Source organism: Pyrgilauda ruficollis, unplaced genomic scaffold (genome assembly GCF_017590135.1).
Source record: "Pyrgilauda ruficollis isolate IOZ18807 unplaced genomic scaffold, ASM1759013v1 scaffold44, whole genome shotgun sequence".
In the NCBI taxonomy this organism is placed as follows: domain Eukaryota; kingdom Metazoa; phylum Chordata; class Aves; order Passeriformes; family Passeridae; genus Pyrgilauda; species Pyrgilauda ruficollis.
In genome coordinates, this window is record NW_024525934.1 from 2,855,367 (window position 1) to 2,882,612 (window position 27,246).

General features: G+C 41.6%; 1 protein-coding gene across 1 annotated transcript; it reads right to left on the minus strand.

Annotated features, from left to right (window-relative positions):
- Positions 1-652: 652 nt before the first annotated feature.
- On the minus strand, positions 653-26,917 carry SLC15A1 (solute carrier family 15 member 1). Its single transcript, XM_041478298.1, has 23 exons — positions 26,907-26,917; positions 23,996-24,032; positions 20,791-20,875; positions 20,566-20,707; positions 17,692-17,811; positions 17,439-17,538; positions 17,110-17,200; positions 15,188-15,271; positions 14,015-14,097; positions 11,427-11,513; positions 10,384-10,473; positions 9,077-9,121; positions 8,947-8,976; positions 8,737-8,825; positions 7,467-7,548; positions 6,580-6,705; positions 5,062-5,211; positions 4,586-4,635; positions 3,836-3,946; positions 3,595-3,691; positions 2,998-3,144; positions 2,039-2,146; positions 653-1,060 (listed from the first exon to the last, which is right to left on the minus strand). The coding sequence occupies exons 1-23, from the start codon at positions 26,915-26,917 to the stop codon at positions 872-874; spliced, it is 2,154 nt and encodes a 717-aa protein (XP_041334232.1). The 3' UTR covers positions 653-871.
- Between the last annotated feature and the right edge of the window lie 329 nt (positions 26,918-27,246).

Genomic DNA, 27,246 nt, shown 5'->3' on the forward strand with positions numbered 1-27,246 from the left:
CTTGCAATTGCTTCCAGGAAATTTTAAGAAACTCAACAACTTTGGAAAAACTTGACAAATGGCTATACAGAGATTGTGCTGCTAATAAACCAATTTTTAAGACCAGCAAACAGCAGAGGACGGATTCACGTGGTTCAGAGAATATGACATTGAACTATTTTAAGTCAAGTGTCATTAGGCTGAGCCAAAGGGAATATGGAAAAAACATAGAAGTTTTACATTATATTTGTAATATTATTAAGCATACAGACATAGACATTCCTGTATCTACCTGGCCACACATGAGTGTAGATTGAATCGCTAGAGCAGGGTGTCATAAGTCATTACTCTTGCACATTGTTAGTTTAGAATGATCAACTGTTAATTTGATTCTTTTCAGGGCATCTTCTCTGTAACAGAACGTTATACGCAAAAGACCCTCTCAGCAAGTCTGATAGGCTAGACAGCAGCATGCTAAACTTAACACTGTCACATTTAGAGGTTAATTGTACCTCTTTAATGCTTAAAACTAAGGAAATCAAAACACTCAATTTCAGCCCAAAGACCAGTTCCCTGTACACAACTTCCAAACACAATCACAGCAATGCTGACAGGAACTACCCAATATTTATATAAGATTGAGGTACATTAAGAGTGCAACTTCTGCTGGAGTTTCTTCAGGATACCACATTCAGTACAAGAGAGAGAACAATATTTTCCCGTTGCTTCCCTACAGAGGCTGCAACTTAAGTTAAAACAGTTTTGCTTAATGTCTTCCACAAGACACGTAATCCAGAGGTGTTATTACTGATACCCTGATTCCTCTGACTGCAGGAGAATGAGTGGGATTTCCATGATTCCATGATTTACAAACACTCCTTGAATACAGCTTTTACAGTCGAGAATCAGTTTCAGCTCCCTTTTCATTGCTGTCTCGATCCTTCTTGTCTTCTTCCTTTTCTTCCTTGCTGAACTGAGCTTCAATCTCATTTGAATCAATATAGGTATAAAAAGAAGCCATGACAGCAAAAATGACGCAAACTACCAACAGCAGGGCAGCAAACAGCACATATTCTGCCCACTGAAAAAAAAAAAAAAAAAAAAAAAAAAAAGCAGAATTTATCCACCAATATTTACTTCATTATTACACTATTTTAGTATCTTCAGGAAGGAAGCTCAAAATGTGAAACTGAGTGTACATAACAAGTATCCTATGGCTTACAGGACTAAGTATTAATTAAGTATATAATACGTATTAAAGCAACCCAGAATTGAGGCTCTTTCAGCATTTCTATCTTCACTGAAAAGATAAAAATTCTGTGAATGCTGAAAAATTCTGCAACATCCTTTTCCTGGAGGAAGTGGGAATTGAATGAAAGACTGAGAAGGAAACTCAGCCCCTTCATTTTGGTCAGATCTCTAAACCAGGCTGGCACTGATTCTGCTTCCACTTAAAAATTTTTACAGCTGACCTAGTGACCACAAATGTGGGCAAAGATCAGAAACTCTGCCTGAAAAGCCTCAAAATCTCTGTTTCATGCTCTTTCTGATTTAATTTAGCTTAAACTGGCAACTGCCAGAGCTGTTTCAGAGACAAGCTCTTCCCTCTCTCAGATATCCATTTTTATTCATTACTGAGCAACACTAATAAATAGAAACTCTTCTACAACTGCTCTTCACCAGGACAGACATAGTTTTTATGCCACATATAATGAGATTTGAAACCAATGAAGCCAGAAGAAGGGATGTGGCAAGGCTGTGGTATGCAGGTGAAGGCTCATTAGCAATTAACAGAACTTTGGTAGGTTTTATTCCATTCATGCAGAATTTCAGCTCAAAAGTTCACAGACTTTCTATACCATGAGAAGAAATTTATTGCAGAGATGCTAGAAACTGCTGCTTGCAAGCAAAGGAGCCTGCCAACAAGAGTTAAGGATGGCAAGTAATAGGTAAGTAGAAATCTTTGCAGAAAACTATTTATCTGCCATCATTAGCCACTGGATTGGAACTGTTTTCTCCCAGTGTAATATAATGGCACACCTACTGCTTGCATGCTTACCTGCTTTTGGATTGCAGATACCCCAGCCACAATAAGGACAATTATGTTACCAACAGCCACAGTCAGCAGCCATCCTGCCTGCAGCACTGCCTTCATGTTAGACGGGGCCTGTGGAGACACACATTTAAGTTTCCGTGGTTTCATTTATTTTCTGATGCATTTACTGCAATCTTTACCTTACAATAAACACTGTTTCTCTGTGGGGAAGAGGATGTCATGGTTTGCTAGGTTTTGTGGTGGTTGGGGCTGTTTTTAAATTTATTTTTTGACATTAAAAATTGCTAGAGAGCTAAACAGGTCTGGAGAAGGCTTTGAGGAGCAAGAGACCACGAGCACACTAACTATAACACCTTTTACTTACACACACCGAGTAACTAACATGTGCACAGGTGTAATTTTACATCTCAGGAATACATGGCACACATGACATGAAGAAATTGAGTGCATCACCTAGCAAATCACACCTGACAACATTTCCATCGCTGCAGTTTCTAGATTGGAAATTAAGAGAAGAAATACACACAGCTACTAAAGCGGAGTCAGGAGACAAAGGAATTAAAAGTGTATAACTAAACACTAAAAGGCTAATGAAAAGGCTGTACGGAGTAAACTCTTGTGGAGATGATGCGTCACTACTTCATCATTTTATATTTGAGAGCTCTCCAGTTTGGTTTTATTGCAGCAGTACAGTTGCACTTATTTTCAATGGATAGTTACATGGGAGAAGGAAATTTGAGGACTGGTAGTCAAGTCTTCAAATGATATAACTCACCATAGCTTCATGGAAAACACCAAATCCTATTTGAAACTGGGCCAACTTGCATCAGCCTATACAGTCCTTCTAGGAGCTGTGAGGGGCATAGGGATCAAAGCAGCAGCACAGCACCACTTAAAAACAATGCATCATGGAAGATCTTAACTTGCACCAAGATTCTTAGCTCAGGAAAAAGAATACCTACCTGTGAGTATGAAAACTCCAGCCCAGTGACAGAGAACAGCACTTCTGCACATGTAAGAAGAAAATACTGAGGGATCTGCCAAGCCATATGGACTGTATTTGGTGCAATATCTTCAAAGTGTGTAATGATAAGTTTGTTTTCAACACACTGGAAATTAAAACAGCATGTTAGGAACAGTAATAATGAGTGTGCACAGTTAAGGCATTCTAAGCAGTTCTATAATCATATAGAAAGTTCAGAGTAAATAACAAATATTGCACATGAAGCACTGCATACCTAGCTATAAAGTATAGCTTTTTTACAGCCCACTTCATTCAAATCTGTAGTGTCTAACAAGGCTAAAGGTTTAAGGCCATTAGTGGTGATCATGAATTCTTGCATTATGTATTATCATAACCATAATTATTTTTATAGTTAATAATGGCTTATTGTCCTGTTTAGGATACCAGAATTCTATCATATATACTTATATATGGTAGACAAGAGGAAATTTAAGGATTAAAGACAAGAGGAATAATTCTACAAGTGTTTTTTTAATTGAAGTATCAAGATGGAAAGGAATTCTATATTGTCCATCCAATAGCAGTGGCAACTCACATCATCAAGTGAAATGGTATAGACAGCACCATATCCAAATTCCTTTGAACCAACTGTACAATTGTATTGAGGCATTGAAGCCCTAATTGTATATGACCTGAAAAAGAAAAAACCCAAAACCCACAGCTGAGATCATAGATATAGTCAATTGTGTGCATCACATGTTTAAAAAAGCTCTGTGCCCTTTTCCCAAGGGCAGGTAGGCCTAGGAGATTAAATTAGGATAAAGGATAATGCTTACCAGCCTGGATGTGGAACAGCGCTGTAATTACTGACAGAAAGAGGATCCAGTTCTCCAAAAACCATGTCATCCATAGTAACATTGACAGTAAAATTGAAATTGTTTATGAACCTTTAAAATGGAAGAGTGATTAAATACTACACAAAACAAGCAGAAGTCAGAGAATACATGTTTTACTTTTTGTTATATATTGGCAGCACAACAAGTATCAAGTCTTCCCATTTAATACCTTTTTTTAAAAAATTCTATTAACATTCTGGAAAGAACTCTTAAATCTCCTAGAAATGTAGCTAATACAAAAAGCCAGTTACACTCCCATCAGCCCACTGCCTTAGGAGAACATCAAAAGCGAGCCACTACTACAACCAGTAGGTAATGCATCTGAAGTGGGAGATGCAGAAGAAAAGCAGAGAGGGGAGAGGTTATCTTGGATACCTCTAATGCAAGATTAAAAACAAGGTATAGATATGTAATCCATACCATTTGTTCAATAAAAAATCTAGGCAATGGAACAAAGCATACGCTTCCAATTTTAGCTAAATTACACTCAAAGCACGTGTGCAAGATAATTTAAGTGAATCATGACTCAGATATTATCCCATCCCCTAAAATGTCAAGGGATGTGTCCAGCAAAAGGTGAGTTCCTACAGTACAGAAAACTTTACTTCAACAAGAAGAGGCTACCCAAAGACCCAAGATTGAAGAGAGAGTCACACTCCTGTCAAAATGTAGACACCAAGAAAACTCTACCTGACAAGACTTTTTCCATCATTTGGTTTTGACGTGACATTGTCCTCTCTCTGGTGGAAGAGACCATAATCAAAATATGTTGTTGGCATCAGAGAACAGCTTAAACATGCACTATTACACAGCAGAGGGAATTAACAGAGGCTTCAGAGCAAGACTCCAGACCTTCCTCTTTAGGTTCCTACTAGCACACACATCTACTAGAAAACACTGTATGACCACACACCTAAGTATTGGCGAAAGTGTAGTTGTCAAGATACATAAGACATTGGTATTTTTTTTTTTCTAAAGGACATCCTGGTGTACTCTCTGCAGCATACCAGTCCTACTAGGACTTACTAGGTACAGCAGAGATAAGGAGAGACAGAAAACAAGACAATGGAAAAAATTTATCCAGAGCTTGTCCTCTCAGCTTCACACACTCCACATAGATGCTTTTCAGAACATTGATTTATATCTTAAGAAATAAGCAGACTTACCCAAGTAGAATTGATGTGTGGTGGAATCCATTTAAATGCCAAAGTGTAGCGCTGTCCCTCATGCAGCTTCAAATCCTCAGTTTTATTTTGATATGCAGAAATTATGTCTAATGATTGCAGCTTAGAAGTCTCAAATGTCAAGTAGCCAGTCTACAAAGACAAATTGCAATGGATTTATGTGCAACTGCATATTTGTCTACACTTTTGAGGGAACGTTGAAGGCTCTTGGGAGGGTCAGAAGTTTATACATGTTACTTCTGAAGTGCCAGAGATCACGAACATCACCTAACTTTCATTTTTTATTTGTTTTCTACATCAAGCATTAATTCCATTTGATCATTATTTTTTATTACTTTAATTGGTTAAACAAGTTCAAAGTTACATGAGCTTCCCACAAGCATTATGGAATAGCTCTTCTGATTTCCTGTTTCTTGCTCCAGATAAATCAGGCTTACCATAACCACCAAGAGAAATTCTATTCAGCCACAGAAGAAGCAGTAGCATAAGACTTGATGCTGCATTTTCCAAAAAGCAGTAATGATATGTTTTAAATATTCAAAACACATTTATTCAACATAACATACTTAAACCATTAGTAAACATGTTAGTACCACACTAAGATAGGCCTTTGTTTTATAGGATTATCAAAAGCACTTTATAATCCACATCTGGATGATGGCGTCTGTAATAGGGAATAGAGCGTTCTATAGCTTTCATTTTCAGGTATGTACCATGGTACATCAATTCCCTGACAGTACACAATTTGGGTGCCCTTATCTTCTCCTCACAACGCTGTTCCTATGTGAGGCAAATTTGGAGGAGGTTGGAGTAAGATCTCTCCTCTTCAAGGGAAACAGAACTCCAGGCTATCAGAGAACACACTTTCTAAGATCCCTTATCAAAAACATCCATCAGAGCCACCACATTTTGCTGTCAATAGAACTACCAGTGCTGTGCTGTATTAGAACCTGAAAAAGTTCTCAGGCAGCAAAATATGAAGCCTAATGTGTGATGTGGCCACAGAAGAAGCTCCCTGTTCAGGTAAGTCATTCCTGACAGTAATAGCAGCAGCTCACGGGAGCTGAATGGACATTTACTTCAGGATGGGGCTACTTTTAGGAAATGGAACCTTTTTAACAAGAGTGAAATTTTCATCTAGTTCCAAGCCACTTAAGTTTATGAAAGTTTCTTGGAAAAAAACCTATTCTTGTCAGAACAAAGTAGTAATACTTCAAATATTAACATAGTTACTATTTCTTCAACCGCTGTGTTTTCGTTAACAATTCATTCCACAATACAAAAAAAAACAAAAAAAACCCCAAAAAACAAACAAACAAACAAAAAAACCCAAAAACAAACAAAAAAAAAAGAGAACTCAGTAAAATTATTGGAGTAAAAATGCCCTAGAAAATAATCAATTTTGAACCATTAGTTAAGAATTACTCTGACTTACTCCATTAATTTTTAGCATAATTAGTTTTAATTTTTTTTTAATATTGCACATCTGCCCTTACTTACCTCTTTATTAGGTGCTACATCCACAGTCTGAAGTTGAGGCTGGAATTTAACTGTTGCAGGAACAGCACCCAGATTTATTAATTTAATTTGAGTTTGCCCAGCTGCAGGGAAAACTGGATAGGTTTTCTAGAGTACAGAAAAAAAAGTAAAATCAGTGCCCTAAGTCACTTGGAAAAGTTACTATAATTACTGTAATCTTTATTATTTCATGTTGAAGATTAGTGTTTGCCTGCTGGTCTGTGACTGTGACAGTGGAGACTGGAATCAGGTTTTGTTACTAGTCTCACAAGTTGCCTTAGGAAAGAAATCTCTCATCCACAACAGGCACCTCTAGACCGCTACTCAGATCTTGGGGTGCAATGGATCACCACCCAGAGGTGTTGCCAACATCCCAGCTACAGGGGAAAGATTCATTGGGTTCAGGCATGGCACCTCCCTTTGGGGCAAGGAAGGTTAGGGGAGACAAATCCTTCCTTCAACAAGTGTCATCTTGCTCCTGCTGTGATGATGCTTCCCAGACTATCACACTTCACCTCCAGTCTAAATCTCAGAAGAGGTCAAACATACAAAGCTGCCCTCTGGTAGGCCAAGCAAGTGTCTGGTTTCCAGTTTTTAGTCTCAGTTTAGTCTCAGTTTGAGGTTGCCTTTCATGCATGATTTGTGTTAACTGTAATGTGATGTTTTGCAGAATGGTGTTTGTTGCTTGTTAATTTTATGTGTTAACAACAGTATTGCAATAGATTTCCCCTCCGCTTCTATGCTTATATCATTGGCTGCAAATTTAGGAGTCTTGGTCCATTTTCCCCTTAAACACACCTTTTTTTTTTTTTTTTCCTGAATTATTAGCTAAGTATTAATGGTAAATACTTGCATGTGGCTGAACTTACATCTATTTGCACTTGCACAAGAGCAGCAGCAACAAAAGCCAGAGAGCCAAGGAACATCCCCACAGTCATCTTCTTCAGGGGCCTGGTACAACAAAAGACATGTAAGATTTAAGAGAAGTGCCAATTCAAAGCTTCAGCTGCTTGGTTTTTCTTTCCACCCTGGGAAACTCAAATGGCCACAACTGGCATATTATCACCATTTGGAGGGCTGATGTTATTACAGAAAGTGTTCTGCTGAGCTGGGAACCTCTCAATTCATAGTTACACTATCAGGAAATACATCTTTCCTGCAGTATCCTAATAACCTGTTACTCTGCATCTGCTGGGCTCAAACATTGACTGACCATGATTATTAGGTTCCTGAAAAAATCTGGTTTTGTAGGAAGAAAAAACCCAACCCAATACAGTTGTTAGCTGTAAAACAAGAGACAAGAAGATACGCCTTTAAAAACAGACTGACAACTTGTCTCCATATTGCTGTGTTTAAATAAGATCGAACAAAAACAATCAGGGAAATTTATTCAATTAAGAGACATCTACTTGCATGCAGTTAAGCTGTAAGGACAGATTTAGAGTATAGATGTCATTTGTGGCATCATTTATCCAGTGCAGAATATCCACAAATGAATGGCAGTGTTCCCAGCACAGCACACACTCCAGATATTTAACAGCTGTATGGAAAAACAGCAGTGCGCCTTAGCTGTCTGAAAATTATTTGAAGAACTGTATTCTCTTCTGCCTCTCCAAGCACTCTTGCAACTGCTAGCCACTTCATTACCAACATTGAAAAACAATGTGCAATGTCCCCAAAGCTCCACCTAGAAGGGTCCAGTAAACCAGACTCCCAGCTGAGACTGAAGAGGAAATGTCTTGTGCCTCAGTTGTTTTTTAGCCCAAAGCATGACAAACACCAAGGATGTATGTTGCATTTCTACCTCCTATTCTTCTGGAGAGGGGATAGACATAAGGGATATGGAAAACAATCGAGATCATCTCTTCTGCAATCAAAAGATGTTGTCCTTAACTGAAAAACATTGTTCCTCTTCTCTTAGATTCTCCTCTTCTAATCTGTGATGCCTATACATACCATTTGCAGTATTCTGGGTTTTTTTTTAATATTTCATTTCTTTAAAATATTAAACCCTTTTAAATACAGTTTTCTTTCATCCTTAGCTGAATGCTTGCTCTTGTTACTTTAGGGCTGGAAGAGCCAGTTAAAGAAACCACAAAAATGAGCCTCTGTTGAAATCAGATAATTACATCAACTTACGTAAAATTCAGCTTGCATTTCTTGATTAAAGGATAAACCAGAGAATCTACAACTGGGACCATTACAACAATCAGGATTGGATTCACAATCTAGGGAAGATGAACATGAGAGAAAAATTAAGTATTTTTCAAAGTGCTTTTTATAAGTAAGGGCAATAGGTATACAATCTTTCAGAAGTACTTGAAACTGGCAGATACAAAATTAACATACCTGCATTTGGTCTGGTTGAATGTGAAAACCCTGGTGAAGAAAAAAATAAATAGTTTTTAATATTGTGACAACATATAAAACGGGTCTGAAAAGTGTTAATTAAAGAAAAACTAAATAAAAAGTAACCTACAAAATCCCCATTCATTGTTGTGGCTTGCAGTGGCCATCTTGACCCCTTAAAAAGAGAAGAAGAAATTAGGTGTCACAGTAAATCAGTGTTCCAAAGTTCCTTTTGAATTGTTTTCATTAGTGAAGTGTTGGAAAAGACATGCAATACAAGAAAAAATAAAGCTAGCTTGCTATGGGAGTGTTGTCTGCAATATAAACCTTTGAACAAAGTGAGCCTCATGGCCCATTCGATTTCCTTTACTTGTTTTGTGAAACACAGCAGAAAGTAACTCAGTGCAGAAATCAGCTGGAGAGAGGGCAGGACCATCCTGTGCAGGGCACTGCCATGTGCTGGGCATAGGAGCCACCCCAGGGCCCATGTGCCACCGGCCTGAGCCCCAGCAGCCCACACATCCCCCTCACCCATCCTTCCCTCCCACTGCCCAGAGCCAGAGGACAAGCCAGGGCCTGACCTGTCTGGAGCCCTCTGCCCCAGAAACCTGCCTGTGGCTGGGACAAGCCGGGCAGACTTCAGGCCTGAGCCCAGGATGAGACAAGAACGCTACCACTGCATCTGTGACAAGATCCCTCAGCCACCCAAGACACAGCACTGCCCGAGATATTACCCATGGAATGAGTACTGAGCTCTGAATTTCATAGCAGAAATTCACAGCTCCAATTGCAACAGGTCACACTGGCAGCTGCAGCTCACAGGCACTGGACTGAAGCAGTAAGATATGGGGAGTCTGGACCAAACTTCCTCCTGTCTGACTTGGATAAGGCTTTCACCCCCGGTTCTCTCAAGCATCTTCCTAAATTCATACTTCAGTGCTTAACTATGAATGATGCTTTTGTGTGTCTTGAGAACCCAGTCCACCAAGTAAATGGGAATTACAGGCTTATATTTCTGCTTGAAGGTGTAAGGTATTTATAACAGGGTATGAGTGATTAAGCAAACTGACATCCAGATCATTTAAACCCTGGTTCTCCAGCTGATTTACACAAGGACCCTAAATTTCATCTGACAACTGAAAATTGAAGAAAGAATTCGTTTTCTTCTCAGCAATTAGCACTAAGAAAACTTTAAATTATTGTTTCGTCCCCTGAGTCCAGGCTGATACAAGATTTGGAGAGGCCTTGGTCACTGAATCTGTCCTGGGTATACTCAGATAAACCAAGATTGCTCCTGGCTGCAGATCATCTTGTACTGACGTGACTCAGTGACTACCCCTTTGCAATAAAACCATGATAAAGAATTTTTTTTTCCATACTCCTGTAGAGACTGACATGGTACAGCTCTACTTACCAAGCCCAACCATTGCTACTTACCTGCTGGTCAAAAACTGCCCAGAACATGGGGAGAGGGATGTAAAGGAAAAGCACCCTCAACACCATCTTTATCTGAGCAATCAGTCGTTTCTGCAGAAAATAAAAATTACACAAGAAGAATTGGTTCAAAAAAGAAAGGAAAAAAAAAGACAGTTTCAGACTGCTACTTGCATCACAGCAACAGGTAAAGACCCATCATGTAATGTTTACCCACACATTCAACTTTGCGTGTTGTGGCTACCTCTGATGATTTCTGTTAAAACAGTACAAAGTCTGCTTGTGTATGTGGGAAGGGCTGCTGGTTAAAGGTGACTGATACCACAAAGACTTGGGCCTCTTTGCATGTACACTGATGGCAGCAAGAGATTCAGCTCTTTGTGAAGTGGGCATTTGAGCAATAGGCAACTGAGGAATTTCACATACGAACAAAGCATACAGGCAAAGGAAAAAAAAGGTGACAGGCTAAGGTTTGTGCTGCCATTGGCAACAGGGCAGAGAGGATAATAGGCAAGGGACATGTTGGGAACTATGGGATACAAGGCTTTGAGAGTCATGATAAGAAATTGTACTGAGTGTGGAGGGGATGCAGTGTTTACCCACTTAAACTGAAATTCCAAAGCATAATTCTGATGTTTCATACCAAGACAAGTAATATGGCTCTGTGCATTAATCCTGACAGGCAGCATCATTTCCCTCTTCCCCTCTGCCGCCATGAGAGACAGGAAAAAGAGAAGGAAAGATAATGCTTGCTATTTTCCTAACCAAAAAACTTAAATGTCTGTATTTTTTTGGCAAGAGAAAGTATTTTTTTGTCTCCCTTGAATTTCCCTGGACAACCTATGATTACACAGAGCATTCAGTCACACAGCTCTACTTTCTCCCACAGGAGCTGAGGAGATAACCCGCAATGCCAGAAGAACACTGAGGATTGGCCAGGTCAGCTACTGAATGATGGAGAGCGCATGAGGCAATGGATCAGAGCAGACAGAGAGAAGCTGAGGGTCAGCAGATGTCACAGCTCAGGAGGCTCCCCCAGTACTTACATCATACTTCTCACTTGCCCAGTCCAGCCAGTGCTCTCTCTTGGGGAACTCCTTGCTGCGATGACGAAACCTGTTTTTGATGGCAAACTGAGGAGAGACAGTTATGTTTAGTGGTGATACAAATATTTAAAACTACAAACTGGTTTGTCATTAGAGATGATGCTCCTCACTTCTTGTGTTTAGAGGGTGCTACAGGTGACTTGACTTCTGTTATCTGCTCCAATCATCTAGGGGAATGTTGTTTTGAAGGCCTCACACTTCATAACCAGCAGAGCGTGCACCTGGGGTTAGGTGGACCAAACAGCTCAGAGCAGTCCCTCTCAACATGGGTTGCTGTGAGGAGCTGGAAGATCTGCCTTCTTCAGACTTACTTATATACAGCAGTAAATAGAGTAGTGTCATATGCACAGGTTTTCCGAGCTGAATGGCTGTAGGAGAGAAGCACCTATGACAAGCTCCATCTATGTAGGTATGTCTCACCCTTTGACATTGAATATACACAAATATGGTCCCAAAGAACTCCTAAGATTTTCTGCATGGAATAACATTTACAGCCAAGCTGAGCCTTAGGAGCAGCAGACTAAGCAATGGCCGAAGTCACCTACAGAGATTTGCTTTTGACAGTGCTTGCAAGATAGGCAACAGGCTGAGCTGTATAAAGTTGGCAGATCTGTAGGGGTGTGTTGATTTGGCACTGCCTGACTTTTGGTAGTGAGGGAGTGCCACAGCTTCCACCATGTCTGACAGAGCCAATCTCTGATGGCTCTGAAGATGGACACACTGCTGACCCAGTTTGAGAGGTTGGTAATGCCCTGTGATGACATATTTAAGAAGAAAGAACAGGGCACGTGCAGTTTCTTCCCCAAAAGTGGGGAAGCGCCATGTTGGCACTGCCCACAACAATACACTGGCTTGGTGAGGACCCTGCCTAACTGCCCCTAACTAACTGCACTGCGAGCAAAAAGGGCAGGGGTGGTGGAGCAGCTTCTCCTTCCCAACACCCCACATGAAGAGAGACATTAAATTGCACCAGCACCACCACAGCTGCCAGTACATGCACAATGGCAGCGGGACCACCCAGCCAACAGCAGAAGCATGACAAGCTATTCCCAGATGTAGAACCTAGATAAGATCAACTTCTCTGTGCTGCAGGATCCTGCAACAATCTTTGAATCACTGCAACTTGTTGACAATGGTACCTACAAGCAACAGTTTAAGTCAGAGAAGAGAAGGAAGTGAGGACATAAGGCAAAACAACATGGCGGCACCAGGGTCAGTGGAGAAGAAAGAGGGGGAGGAAGTGCTTCAAGCATCAGAGCTGAGGTTCCTCTGCAAGCCATGGTGAGGACTACAGTAAAACAGACTGTCCCCTTATAATGCATGAAGTCCATGGCAGGTGCAGAGATCCACTCACAGCCCATGGGGAAAGTGCTTACACGGGAGCAGGTGAATGTTAGAGAAAGCTGTGGTCTAGTGGGAGATCTGAGAGAGAGAGGGCCCCCGCTCCCAGAGATAGAAAGAGCCCTTGCTTCTAAACTAGAACAGCCTATCCTTAAAAAGCTACCCTCGGTGGACAAGTGACCCATGCCACAACAATTCTGGTATGACTGTTTGCCTGTGGGAGGGACCCCATGACACAGCAGAAAAAAGACTTCTCTCTCTGAGCAAACAGAAATGATTAACTCAAAACAGAAATGATCTCAAATGATGAACTGACGAAGATCTCCGCTACCTGTTTTTCTGCACTGTCATTGAGAAAGAGGGAGGAGCTGAGGGGGGAAAAGTGTTTTGAAAGCTTATTTTTGCTTCTCATTGTCCTACTCTGTCTCTGTTGATAGTCAATTTTATGTCTTTATATTTGAACCTGTTTTACCCTTGGGGGTATTTGGTTTTTTTTCTTCCCAGTCCTTGTCTCAGCTCATGAGACCTCCTTTGATCTTTTTCCCACTTCTTTGCCCAGCTGTAACAAAAAAAGCTAAGAAAACCCATTGCATGGGTGCCTGGCATTTGGCCAATGTCAAATCACAACAATGGAAAATGAAGAAACTCGTACATGAATAAATGTGATCTCAAAGTTGAGGCTCTGCAAAGATGGGACATGCGGCGCTATTCATGTAGATCCCACTCCTTTCCTTGCAGGATCACACTGATGTGCAACCCCCAGAATTTCCTTAACACAGTGGGGATCAATAAACTTCTGCATTGTAAATAATATTCTTTTAATAAGTAATAAGTTCTTGCTGATAAGATGCACTAGTAGCTCTGCTCTTGACTCAGCTCAAGGCATGTTTACCTCTTTCTGCATAAAGGGGCACAAATATGGAAGGAATGATTCCCAAAAGTTGGATTATATTTTTACATAACACTGACACCTTCTTTTGTTTCCTATCTGTATAAATCCACACATAAATCAAGATATAGAGAAAAAGACACCTTAAATGTGGAGGTGTCAGTAAGAAGCCTTCTGTAATAAAGCAAAAAACTTCAGAATCTTTCCTCATATTAAGAGAGATTTCTGATTTAGGCACATTTACAGAACAGCTTTGGGAATCACTGCCACGGGTTTGGGGAATGTAAGCAGTACTTACTCCGACACATTTGGAAAATTCAAGCATTACATTTCCTTGTGGTTTAACTTTCTTGTACATTCTGTTTCCAATTACGAACACAACTACAATATGCAAACAGAAAAGCAACTCAGGAATAAATTAAAATAGCGGCAAATAATTTGGTATGGAAACTGCAAATCAAGGAGGTAATAAGGGTGGGAATAAGCCTCCCAAGAAGCAATGCAATTGCCGATTCACATGCTATCATACAGTAAGACCAATCAAATTAATACCAGCAGATTGCTTCTATTCATAAATCTGGCGACACTTACAGTAAGTACTTAGTGGGAGATTTGCTCAACTGAGGGATGGTCAAAACAAGGGCATTTAGGACTTTAACTCTGGCCTTGCTGTAGGGGCTCCTTCTCGGGAGCTCACAATGCTGCAGCTCACATCATGCAGGGACACACAAGGCTCTGCCCAAACTGCAGGACTGGCCAAGGTGTCCTCTGCTCCCAGGCACATTGCTCAGCCTCATGGTCCCACATGCAGGGCAGGACACAGGCAAACCCCCACAGCCACCGTCCAGCCTGGGCTGGGCTCACAGGCAAGGTGAGGTCACTGCAAGCCAGGTGGGCTCCCAGTCAGGACCAAGAAGGACAAGGACCATGAGGGATGCTGTGGTACATAATGGCACCCCCAGTTTCTTGGTCAGCAGTAAGGCTCAGGGATTGACCTGTAGCACAGCTGGTAAAAATGCAGGTGTTTGAGAATTACTGGCATATCAAATACAGGATTTCTCCAGCTCAGGGACAATTAACTCACACAGTTTATAATCCTGGACTAGAGATAATGTCCAAAACACACATTTTCTGAGAGGTCTCATACTGCATTCAAAAGATCAATTTGTACACACCAGTAATCCAAGAAACAGAGCCAGTAGTTTACATAATGTACAGAATTCAAAGATATATTCATGCCTCAGCCTGGCCCCATCCAACTCTCCTGGCAAATCAGACTCTTCTATGAAAGCGAGTGCTTCAGATTATTCCCACCCACCTTCCCACCCAAGAAAAAATTTCAAGTCAAAAATAGCAGAAATTATCAGTACTGGTAGAGGTCAATACCTGGAGATTTCTATCACATTTTCATTATTCTGAGATTGTTATCATCTAATTACCAAGGCAACAGGATGGCAAGAGGATCACCTACCCAAGGCAACAGCCATGAGGATAGCAGGAACTCCAAAAGCAAGCGGGTAACATTCCTGTTTGGTATGAATGCCACACTCTGAAGCTAAAGTAAAAATAACATCAAACAAAAGTCCCAGTCAGCACTGCTGATGTTTTCCATATGGTTTCTGTTCTTGGCATTCACTGAAAACTCACAGGGGAACAACAATTCAGTCTACTGACATCCTCAGAGTGGAGGATCAGTATCCAACTTCTCTCATTATTGGAAAGGGGATTTATGTATCACAGAACAGTTCAGGTTGGAAGGGACCTCTGGGCATCATCTGGGCCAAGCACCCTGCTCAACTAGGGCTACCTGGAAGCAATTGTCTAGGACTGTGTCCAGATGGCTTTTGAGTATTTCCATGGATGGAGACTCCACAACCTCTCTGGCAGCCTGTGCCAATTGTTGATCACCCTCAGAGTGAAAAAGCGTTTCCTGATGTTCAGGAACCTCCTGTATTTCAGCTTGTGCCCATTGCCCCTTGACCTGACACTGGGTACCACTGAGGAAAGCCTGGCTCCATCCTCTTCATTTCCCATCAGCTATTTTTATACTTTGACAAAATGTCCCCTTTGCCTTCTCTTCTCCAGGCCAAACAGCCTAATGCCTCTCAGGATCTCCTCACAGGAAATTTACATCTAGTTTTACACTGAGATATGAAGAATTACACTGGAAAGGTCAAAAGCATGTAATTAGTGAGAAAGGAACTAGATTACAAAAGTTTTGGGCTAAGTTCAGAAACAAAGATTCTAGTGATGTAAGTGTAGCTAGTTGAAATCAAAAACAAAATCACAATCACCAGCCCCCTCCCCTCCTTGGCATTAGTCAAAGAAAGATTTGACTCTTACTGACTTCAGCAGTATAAAATAAAAGACTAAACAAAATTATTACATTCTTCACCATACTTCTTCTAAGAGGAGAATTAGAGAGTATGATTTGGAAAAAAATGTTAGCTTGCAGACAATTAATGTCTTGATTTAGTTGTATTAGTCTTCTAGTCAAACCTTTCCAGGTTGAAACAGGTTAGCACTTCTCTCAACTCAATTTGTCTTTTTTTTTCCAAGGAATTTTTCACCCTGTATCAGCAAGGAAGCAAACTACATGCTGTGCCTTATGCATCTCTACTTCCTTTTTTTTGGGAAAGGACAGAATTTGCTTTAAGCAAACATCCAACTCTTCTACAGGGTCTTTTCCAGTCAAGAAATCCCAAGGCCAGAAGTTCAGCTTTTGTGTTATTCCAGAATTCATATGCTATTTCCAGAAGGCCTTTGAGAAAAACAGCCTTCTGAAACTGCTGGCAGGTGCATCCATACAGCACCATCTGTGCAAGCTTGCCACAGAAATCCATATGCATATAGGCTAGCAAATTGCTGGCTTTTGTTTAGGATCATGCTATTCTTCACAAGCAAAAGAGAACATAACTTTCTTATTTAACAATATGAAAAATTATTTACTTTCTCACATGGATGAATATACTCCTACATGCAGAGATGCTTCTGTACTTAGCATGGGCACATTTCCAGAGGAGAAGGCTCTCTCTCCCCTTCCTTTCCCCCAGGAAGCAATACAATTCTTTCTAGTGTGATAATTTTAAAGGTGTTGCAAGATGTGACACATTTGTACCTTAGTGGAATTAAGATCTGCATTAGGCATACAAGATGCTAGCTCCAGCACATCTTTTCAGATCTAGTACTTCTGACCCTAAAGGCAATGAAGATCTTCAGCTGGCTTGTTTTTGAGAGTACCTCATCTCTGAGAAGCTGGATGACACACTGAAGACTATTTGCTAGATAACTCCAGTGTGTCAGAGAACAGAATTTTAATTTAAACCAGACTGGACTGCAACCCAACACGCCTTTTCTGGTGTTTAACAATTGTCAACAAACATGTCACCTTACCTCTGATAATTGGAGTGATTAAAGTAGATAAGAGACTTCCAGCATTAATGGACAAATAAAAGAGAGAGAAGAAGGTACCTCTTTGCTTTTCCTACAGTAAAAAAAGGAAGATGTTTAGAAAGGCTTAGCCACATTAATGAGCCTAGATCAAAAAAACAGCACCTCTATATTCAAAGTTCAAGACAAATAATTAACTAGCTCCTTCTTCAGCTCCTCAGGAAAACCCTGCAGTAATGCATCTATCTAAACATGTATATTACTAGAGTACTGTAACAGTCAAACATTAGTTAGAGTATCTGTATAACTGAAAATCTGAAAGACATTGTTACCTGATCATCTTCAAACTGATCTCCACCAAACGCTGACACACAGGGTTTGATCCCACCAGTACCAAAGGCAATAAGGATCAAGCCAACTATGGACAGAGCACTGGAACAGAGGAGAAAAGAAAAAAAAATTGTGTTAGTTCTTATAGCATACATAATAGATTGGTTGAAAGACAGTTGAAATTCAAGTAACATAAACTAAAGTTGTCCCATGTTTCATCCGCTTGGGACAAAAAATTTGTACAAGGCAACTCACATGTTCACTGCGATAGTATCGGGAGAGCCATCTTGGTTGTGATCCGTCAGGTCATTTATGGAGCCCACGGACAGCACTGCCTGCCCAATTGCATAAACAATGGACAGGTAGAGAATGGTCCTGTTGTCAAGAGAGGAGATACATTTTCTTAAATATGTTTACACACAGATAATTACACAGCTAATGCAGACTTCTTAAAGAATCCTGGTAATGAAAAAAACTAACAGATACAATAAGTTATGGATGAAACTTGTCAGAAGCTACTATAAAAATCTGGCCACATGCCACTGCCACAGTATTTCTATTCTTTTTATTATTATTATTCTAGATAGCTTTTAATTAATTAAGGTAGCCTTTAATTAATTAAGGCATCATAACAAATGGATTTTCTATAGGTATCACTAGGTCACAATATCTTCAGTGGTTGCCTTTTTAATGACCAACTCAAGAATGCCACTTTCATATTTTTCATGTGCTGAAGATCAAATGAACTACCCTGCAACACTAAAATCTGCAATTTACACTGATTTAAGTATCATTAAACATTCACTATGTTATTTTATATTTTAGTTGAACAAGTCAAGAAAAAAGAGAAATCAAAAATCTGCTTCAAACATGGAAATTCCCATGAAATACTGTTGTGAACAACAACTCTATACCCCCACCTTCTTTGCTGTAAGCATACCAACATTTTTACACTCAGATCTGAGTGAGAGCTGCACTGAAGAGTCCAGGCTGCAGTCTTTCAGCCTGACTACCTTGGCCAGGAGGTGCCTAGGATGATAGTACAGCATAATCACCAGCCCTCCCACCCTGGCTTGAGGGTCCAATCCTCTTTTCTGTAAGCAAAAACATGTTCCATTTTCACTTTGTTGGACCTGAAGTACATGGCTGAAGCTTAACCCATGTTCATTTGTGTCCTTGGGTGGGCGTCCGTTCACAACAGGCACAGACACAGGTCTCCAGTTTGGAGAAAAAGCAGGAGGAAAACAATGCAATGATGTGAAAATATTAAAAAACCCTGTTTTCAGGAGTAGTCCCAAACCAAGTGCAAGGCAGGAGAATGAAGGACAATGCTCAAAGACCAAGAACAACCCAACTACTTGACAAGAGATCCTCACAGCAAGCTTGGAGCAGCACCCTGGCACAAGAGGGACATTGACCAAGTTTCCCTCACTTTAAAACAAGGTTTCTCTGACTTAAAATTGCCCTTGCCTGTAGTGTACCAAAAAAAAAAAAAAAAAAAAAAAAAAAAAAAAAAAAAGGCGGGGAACATGAAGTCTGCTGTTTAGGGTTATTTAACAAAAATTACAGACATAACAGACACAGTTGAATGGGTTGGTTTTTAAATAGCACTTCCATCTAGTTACTTTATTTACCTAGCAACCTGGGAAAAAGTCTCCAATTAAAGTGGAACCCGAGCTGATCAGGAGTGAAACTTCTGAGTTCTATTTGTGAGGCTTATAAACCCACTGCAAAGACTTACTTAATTGGCACTGCATTGACAGCACACAATTTAAAAAATTACTGTGGTTTCTGTACTATTTTCCTCAAGAAATTCACATCCAACAATATGTGAGCACGTCCCATCACATTTCTTGACAGACACTACACCAAGTACATGGACTGTGGAAGATTGGAGTCTCTCCTTTAAGAGTGCTTAAGAGTACCTAGGTTATCTCCTCTTCCTCTTGACATCATAGATTTTTAAAAATTCTCGTTTAAGCCTTCCTCATGACACCTTGCTGCATTTGTGGGTGTTAAAGACTAATGGTATATCCTAAAGCATGTTTTCTGTTGTTTAGGCCATCCTAACAAGCTTCTGTTAAAGGTCTGGGCCTTTCAGTTGCAGCATTGGCATATCCAAGTACCAAAGGAGAAGACATGCAAGGTCTGCTAAGTTTCATCTTGATAAAACATGAAAAAGCCAAAATAAATTTAAAAACAAACCACAGCATCTAGACAAGCAAGTGCACAATATATTTAGGCTGCAATCTGTAAGACATCCAGCTAGTTGCAGTGAGTTTGCAGTGCTCAGAGCAGCTGCAAAGAGCACACAGGGCCGTGGTTGCAGCCCTGGGCTCCCAGGGGCTGTCCCTACAGCGGAAGGAGACAATGCAGCTGACTGCACAGCACATCGCTAATCTCTGGGAGACCTTTGGCAACACTGCTTACATTATTGGCTCATAACCATCCATAAAATCTGTACAGTGCTTTTTCTCAGGCAAAGTAAACACTTTTAGAATTAAAATATCAGGAAAGGAGAGGGAGATAAAGCTGTTGGAAATAAGTTGGTTACATTTCAAAGCGCTGCACTGGCACTATCCTGACCAACTAGCCTGCAGCTAAAGACACAAAAGACATCATTTAGAGAAAGAATTGCTACTCAGTAAGACTCCTCACTGATCTGTCAATTCTGAAATCGCACACTATTTTAAAACTTATTCTAAGGCCCAGTTAACACCAGACAACACAGTAATTCACTATTTCATTGGCCACTTGCAACAGGTAAAGAGACTGCCTATGTTATTATAGCCTCCGTAATCTATTTTCAAAGCTTGGTGAACACTCTCCTTAATTTTGCTTACATTTTGCCCAGGTGAGAGGAAAAACACGCAGCATGCTCAGAAAGCATGTTACCACACTTAACCAACTAGCAGAAGTGGAACATTTGTTAATTCACAGTGCAGTTTCAAGTCTGAGCTGAATCAATGAAAACCTCAAGCTTTGGTGAAATAAAACAAACTATCCTGGAGCAGTCAACACCAGCTCTGAAACTATTGCTCACAGCTGCAGTTTTAGGTGATGGTTTAAGTGACACTGGTTTTAGGTGAGCTTTCAAGATCTTTGACTGCTTTCTGAGGAAGTACTCACTTAAATTTTCCCAGCCAAGAGTCCGCAATGATTGCTCCAAGGATCGGCGTCAAGTAACACAGAGCAACAAATGTGTGGTAGATGGCAGTGGCAAAGTTGTCTTCCCAGTGTAGGAAACGTGAGAAATACAAAGTGAGCACAGCTGTAGGAAGAACAACAAAACAACAGGTTACAAACCCAAGTCAGGCCTCGATAATGCTCAGCACAAGGAGACAAGGGATGTACCTTTCATGCCATAGTAGGAGAACCGCTCGCAGAACTCATTGATGACAATGAAGAAAATGCTCAAAGGGAAGCCAAAGCAGAGCACCTGGAGGCAAGAGACAATGTGAGCTCAGAGCTGCACAACCCAGACTAACACTCTTCACTGCAACCCACACTCAAGCAAGCTCAACATGGACTCAGTGGGAGTGGGTAGGTACTCAGGGTCTGTACACTGCACAGGCTTCTGTGGGATGACAGTAGTTTACCTGAACCAAAGTCAGTTTTCACTTTCCTCTCTTGGTCCCGAGAGGTCTGCACACTTATCTGCCCTTTGCAAGAGAGCTTTAGCAATGCTAGAAATGACCTGCAAGTGTTCCACTATGTACATTTGAGGTCTCCAGCACCTAACCCTTACAGCAATCTTCACGGATATCCAAAAATATGCAAAAAGCCAATGTTTTTGGAAAAACAAAATATCAAAACCCAAGGCCAACCAAAAATGCACCAAACCCCTGCAGCACACCAGTTAGAAGCTCAGGGCTATTTTTAAGCACTTGTAATTAAAACAAATGAACATTTACACTTTTCATTCAAGGAAATCCCTCAGGAAAACTTCTTGCCCTCAAAAATACTCTGCTTGATGATGAATCTTTCATTTCTTCAAACCTGATAACAGAAAGGACTTTATTCCTAACCTAAATTGGCATGGCTTTAGCTGCCAGGTTCACTGAGCCTTCACCTGCTGCAAGAGGCATGTGCATGGTCATCATCATGCAGTTCTTGCCATTGAGACAACGGTTAAAAAGCATACATCAGGTACAAATCTGACATGGTCACTAGAACTGCAACTTTAATTTCTGATCACCTACTTGTCTTCATGCAGTGGATGAATATATGATATAATTTATATTAAAATTAGTGGGGATGCCATTTACACATAATCCTACCTTTTAATCTTTTTTATGGTATCAAAGAATCAGATTTTAAAGATGCTTCAGAACATTCCAGAGGCAAAACAGTCCTTTCCCATGCTCCACTTAATTAAAAATGGCACTGTTTGGATTGCAAAGGTTTAGGAATTCAACTAGTCTTTATTTTGTGTGAAACAGGAAGAAGTTAACTTTGCAGATCAAAAGGAAAAAACCTGAGGCAGGGAAATCATGCCTGACCCAAGTGAATTGCGAGCCACTGTCTCCAGCAAAGTCTCAACAAACAACACAGCACTTGGAGACTTGGGTGCTACAACAGGCTTTTTTTGGGAATCCTGCAAAAGAAATGAAAATAAGAGTGGCAGGAGAATTGTTGCCTGATCTGACTCAATCATGAGGATGCCTGAGCAGCCTGAACAACGTTGACCTTCACTGTTTGCAGAACCAAGTAGATACTGCATATCTTACCCATGATAAGCAGGCTTCACAGCAAGAACCCAAACTCAGCTGAGGCAAGTGACCCTCTAGCTTTAGAGAACAAAAACTTTGAGCTCTAAATTTTTATATTTATACTTGCCACTCTTGATTTATCACATCCTCCATTGGCAGAAAGAGGTGTTTCCAAAGGAAGACTATTCACATGTATCCCAAAATTAGATAAAATTCACTTGAGGATGCCCATTTCCTTCAGCTGAAAGCAGCAGGAAGTTTGGACAACTACTCCCACCTTGGACGCAGGTGTTGGTGGGCTGGAATTCACAGAGAAGAATGCCTTGTTCCCCATCCACACAGCATTCCCCTAAGCCATGCAAATGGCCACGGGATGGAGAGTCACACACTGAAGTTCTGGTTCAGCACACGTTAAGTTGGTGACTGAAACAGTAACCCAGGCTGCGTGACTTATAATTGGGAGTAGCCCAGGTGGAGAGGAGGGAATGTCTGTTCCTGAAGCAGAACAAAGACCTCCCCATGTCTTTATTTGCCTACAGAGGAAAAGAAAGACAGAGCAGTCCTGGCCCAGGAACTGGTGGGACCCATCTCCACCTGAATTTCACAAAACCTCACTAAAATCTTCTGACCACTTCAGGTTCTCACAAACCTCTCCAATGTTTGCACATCACCCTACGCAAGACCTTATTCTTTAGGAGGGGGTTACATGCTGGTCTGGGGAGGTCACAATCCAGCAAGGCTAGAATTTTGCTTCAAGCCATCACTGCTTCTATGCCTGGTGGAGCTGTCCTGCATTCCCATGCTGGCACAGCAGCCACTGGTGGTTTTTTAGTGGCTGCCCCCAAACTGGAGGGGGTCTGCATGTCACAGCTGGAGCTGAGCATGGACAGGGGCATGCAAGAGAAAGCTTCTGGGTCTTTCCCAGGTGACCCAGGCCTTCTGTTTTTCCAAGTTGCTACAAGCAAAAAGAGACTATACAATTAATCGTTGCTAATATATGATGTCTACTTGTCCTTGTTTTGCACTGTACTGTCCTCTCTTACAGTATTCATGTGCCCATACGCACATCTACCAAAACCTTTTCTGTTGTTACCCTCATTGGTCAGGAAGCTCCAGATACACCACCAAAAACGTAACCTGGAGGTTATGTTTTATAATTCCCTCCATAACCGTGTCCTGCCCTGGGGATGCCACCACCCTGCTGCAGAGCTATGACTTGGGCTGCTGAGGAAAAGTCTGTGGAGGAAAACCTTGCAAGATAAGAAATACAAAGGCAGAGTTGGGGTTCCTGAGACACATGTCGTCAGCAGTTCAAAGATTCAAGAGCAGCTGCAGTTCAAAGATTCAACTCATCTGCAAGAAGCATGGGCTCCAGGGACCAATCTCCTCCCTACCAACATCTGCTCAGTCAGCAAAGGCTCTTCAAGTATTTTATCAGGGCGTTGAGCAAATTAATGCTTAGCTAGAATTTATAAGTTACTAGGCTGCTTTTGCACACTTGGCAGTAAGTCTTTATTGTATACATTTAAGGTATGTTTATAGGGTGATTTTTATTTTGGGCACTGCTAACATTACCAAACCAATGTAACCCGAAGAGAATCAGCAGAGCAACTTTTGATGAGGGAAAATACTTACTGATTTGCCAGTAGTTTTTCCACCTGTGGAGGGAAAAAAATGAAATACAAGTTAATAGCAACTAATAAGTAATACTCCTTTAAAAACCAATGGAAGATTCAAAAAAGGTCCAACTCTAAATACATACTGAAATATAAACACAGTACTGGTCAGAGTGAGTAAATTTTCAGTTTAGTAAAGGGAGACTTCATAGTTATTAGGCAAAGCTTCACTGAACTACCTTTGGTTTTTGAGAGTGTGCATAAACTCCTAGGAGAAGCTCAAAAACATTGATGAGGAAAAGCATCCCACGGCTGCTCACCACACATCATTCAAGGGGGTGGTAAACCAGCAACCCACAGATGATGAGTCCTGGAACAACTCACTCTTGGGGATGTTACCTTAAAAGCAAGTCAAGATTAAAGAAGAGGCTCAAGATGCCCTGCCAGGGATGGAGGTCAAGTCCTGAAAAGGAACTTACTATAGGGACTAAAAGGAACTTACTAAAGGACTGACTATAAAGCCCAACTGAGTGATCCACTTCAGCAGGCATTTCCATAACCTAAACCTTTAACCTGGGAAGACCTGAAAAAGTAGAGGGGTCCCACTGAGAGCAGCAAGAGCAGACAGCTGCTTGCAGCCCTGAAGTCACTTCCAGCTGCTCTTGGCAGGTCCTCTACCCCTGGCAGCACTCCAAGTAGAGCCCTGCAGGGCTTCCCCTGCTCAGGAGACAGGCTTGGAGGCTGAGCTTCCACTGTGTCAGATAAAGGCCCCGTGCCCATAGTGGATGCCAACACTTTACACAAAATCACATGAGCAAGCTCATTATCATTAAGATAAGACCAAGAACAAGATGTGAACTTTGAAATCCCTGCTTGTAAATCAAGTCAGGCCATAATACATCTATAAGGCCATAATACATCTTATAATACATTAAAAAGTATGTTTGTGAAAATCATTATTTAGTCCATAGTCCACAACAGATGAAAACAGCTGACCACAACACTACAGTGTTTAACACAATATTACATCAAGTAAATATTTAGAAATCACTGAAACAGATTATTGCAATTCTTTCCTTCACTGCTGTGGACAAGTACCTTTACAAGAGAGACAGTAGTACTATGCAGGTGATTCAAGAACATATTTTCCAAGAGTGCAAGCAACATTCTGAAAGTGATAACACACCCAGTTCAGGGCACATGCAGGTACACGAGTTATTGAAGTTATTGGCAATGTCCCTTCCACAACCCACCAGAGAGGATACACTGAAGGACACCAAGGTGTCAGCAACAGCTCATCTTCATATCAGCTCCTTGGTTATTTCCACTTGTTGGCCTTTCCAGCACATGTGCATTACACTGCCAGTTTTTTATAACATGGACAGAGAAAAACAGATTGGGCAGCTCACTTCTGTCTCTAAACTAAGCCTTGGGAAAAAAATATTTTGCCTTGTTTGTTGGGTTTGGGTTTTTTTTCTGCTTTCCTGATGGCAAAAGTATCACCTCTGCAAGAAACCTTACCCACAGGACATGAGAGAGGCAATTTTTTTCAGACATCGTCTGACTTGAATGTTTAAGAAACACAATTATTTCTAAACATTTTGACTTCACCCCTCTATTCTCATTTTGCAGAGAGGGTTGGGGAAACTCTAGATTGCATTAAAGCCAGCCTTTCAACACAGGCACCTAAACTGAGCACTCCACTGTCAGGCAGATTCAGGGTCTGACCTATAAAGCGCCAAGCACCCACCTTCTTGCACGATAAATCTGAAGTTTGCTAGTGGCATGTTGGAGCAGTCCCTCTTTGGGGCAACCTTCAGCCTCTCTTATTCTTTCCCCACAAAGAATGACCCGCAGAACTGCTCATTTTCGTAACACCAAAATACCAAAGAGCTCCACATTTTTCAATACAAAGCTTCAAACAGTTGTGCACTTTGCATTCCCTTAAGACATTTAATATTTTTTAAGACATGTGAAGTCAACAGCCACTCAGTTCTTGGCTTCAGCACCACATCTAAATAATGATCCAGTGTGCCATTCTCTCCATCCCAACCTTGCAGGTCAGGCGGGGCAGCCTTATAGCTCCAGCCCCCTCCCACCAGGGTGGTTCCTTCCCTGCACTCACAGAGATGCAGTGGATGCTGCAGCTCTTACAGCTCACAGTCCGTGACACAAAATGGGAGCACACTGCCTTGTTCCATGCAGCCATCACATCAACTCTGCCCGGATGAAATGCTTCCTGTCCGTGGCCACAATAAATCTGCACACACCATGCTGTCACCTAGGATGTTTCTGGCTCCAGAGCAAGCCTACAGTCCTGACACCTGACTTGGGGCACAGACAAGCCTATTGCCTCTGCTCCCTGGAGCAGCCCTACAGCACCTTCACAAGGATGCTGCTACCATCAGGACATCCCCCTCCAGGAGTCCCTGCTTCAAACCTTGCTACTCCAGAAAAACACCCACACAGAAACTATCCAAGCAAATACATAAATCAACAAGCCTGATATTAAATGGGCAGACACAGCTGCACCACATTTCTTTCTCTTCAGAGAACTATCTCCATTCTTCTGGTTGTCTGCCCAAGCCAGCAAGACCCCTGGCAGCACCATTGACACGTCCTGCCTGCTCATCACTATGGTTGCTTGTCCCCACAACACAGATTTGCTTGCTGAAGATGCAATGGCACTTTCTTGGGTTTGGTTTTTTTTGGGGGGGGTGGAGGGTGGGAATTTCAGGTTCCTTTCCTATGTGAGACATGGTTTCTCCAGCACAGGAACCGCTTGCTGTGAGAGACACTGCAGGACCAAAAGTCCAAAGAAAAGGCAACGGAGAGACAAGTCACAAAAAAGTTGGGTTTGTACCTCCACTACTCAGTGTTCCAGTTTAGACAGTGAAAAATCTCCAGGACTAATTAGACAGATGGGTTCTGCCCTTATCTGAATCTTCCAGCTATGTATCTATGTATTTAGAAGTACTAGGTCAACCCTAGGCAAACACTCTCAATGAAAAAGCATTATATTACATCTGCAAGGAACACCACATTTAACTTGTGCTCAGATCTCAAGCGCCACATGCCTTGGAAGTGTAGTGTAGGATAAGCCTTACCGGCCAGGGGCTCAGCTCTCAGAGCTCACACAGACCGAGGCACCATCTCTCGGCTCTCACTCGGGTTTCACGGCAGGGTCGTATAAACCAGCATAGAGCGCTGGCAGAGGGAGAGCTGCCCCGGAGGAAGAGGGAGAGACCCAAGAGTAGCCGGGAACTTCCTCAGACTGACACCGAGCAGCAGCGCCAGCCCTGCGCTGGCGAGACCCTTGGCCACGCCGTCAGCTCACAGCCCAGCACGATCACCCGGCTCGGAGGGAAGCGGCTGCAGGGATGCTCATCCCGGGGCGGCATCCCTGCCGCGGGCCGGGCACCGCCAGCCCGCCACCCGCTCCGGGCTGCCCCATCCCGCACCGCCACACCTACCCATGTCGC

Bases quoted from the DNA above. Each gene is read 5' to 3' on its own strand.
- SLC15A1 (XM_041478298.1), bottom strand. The intron at 14,098-15,187 runs GTAGGTGATCCT...TGCATATTGTAG, and splicing joins CCTCATGGCTGTTGCCTTGG to TTGTGTTCGTAATTGGAAAC. The intron at 6,706-7,466 runs GTAAGTTCAGCC...TCTGTACTCTAG, and splicing joins TTGTGCAAGTGCAAATAGAT to AAAACCTATCCAGTTTTCCC.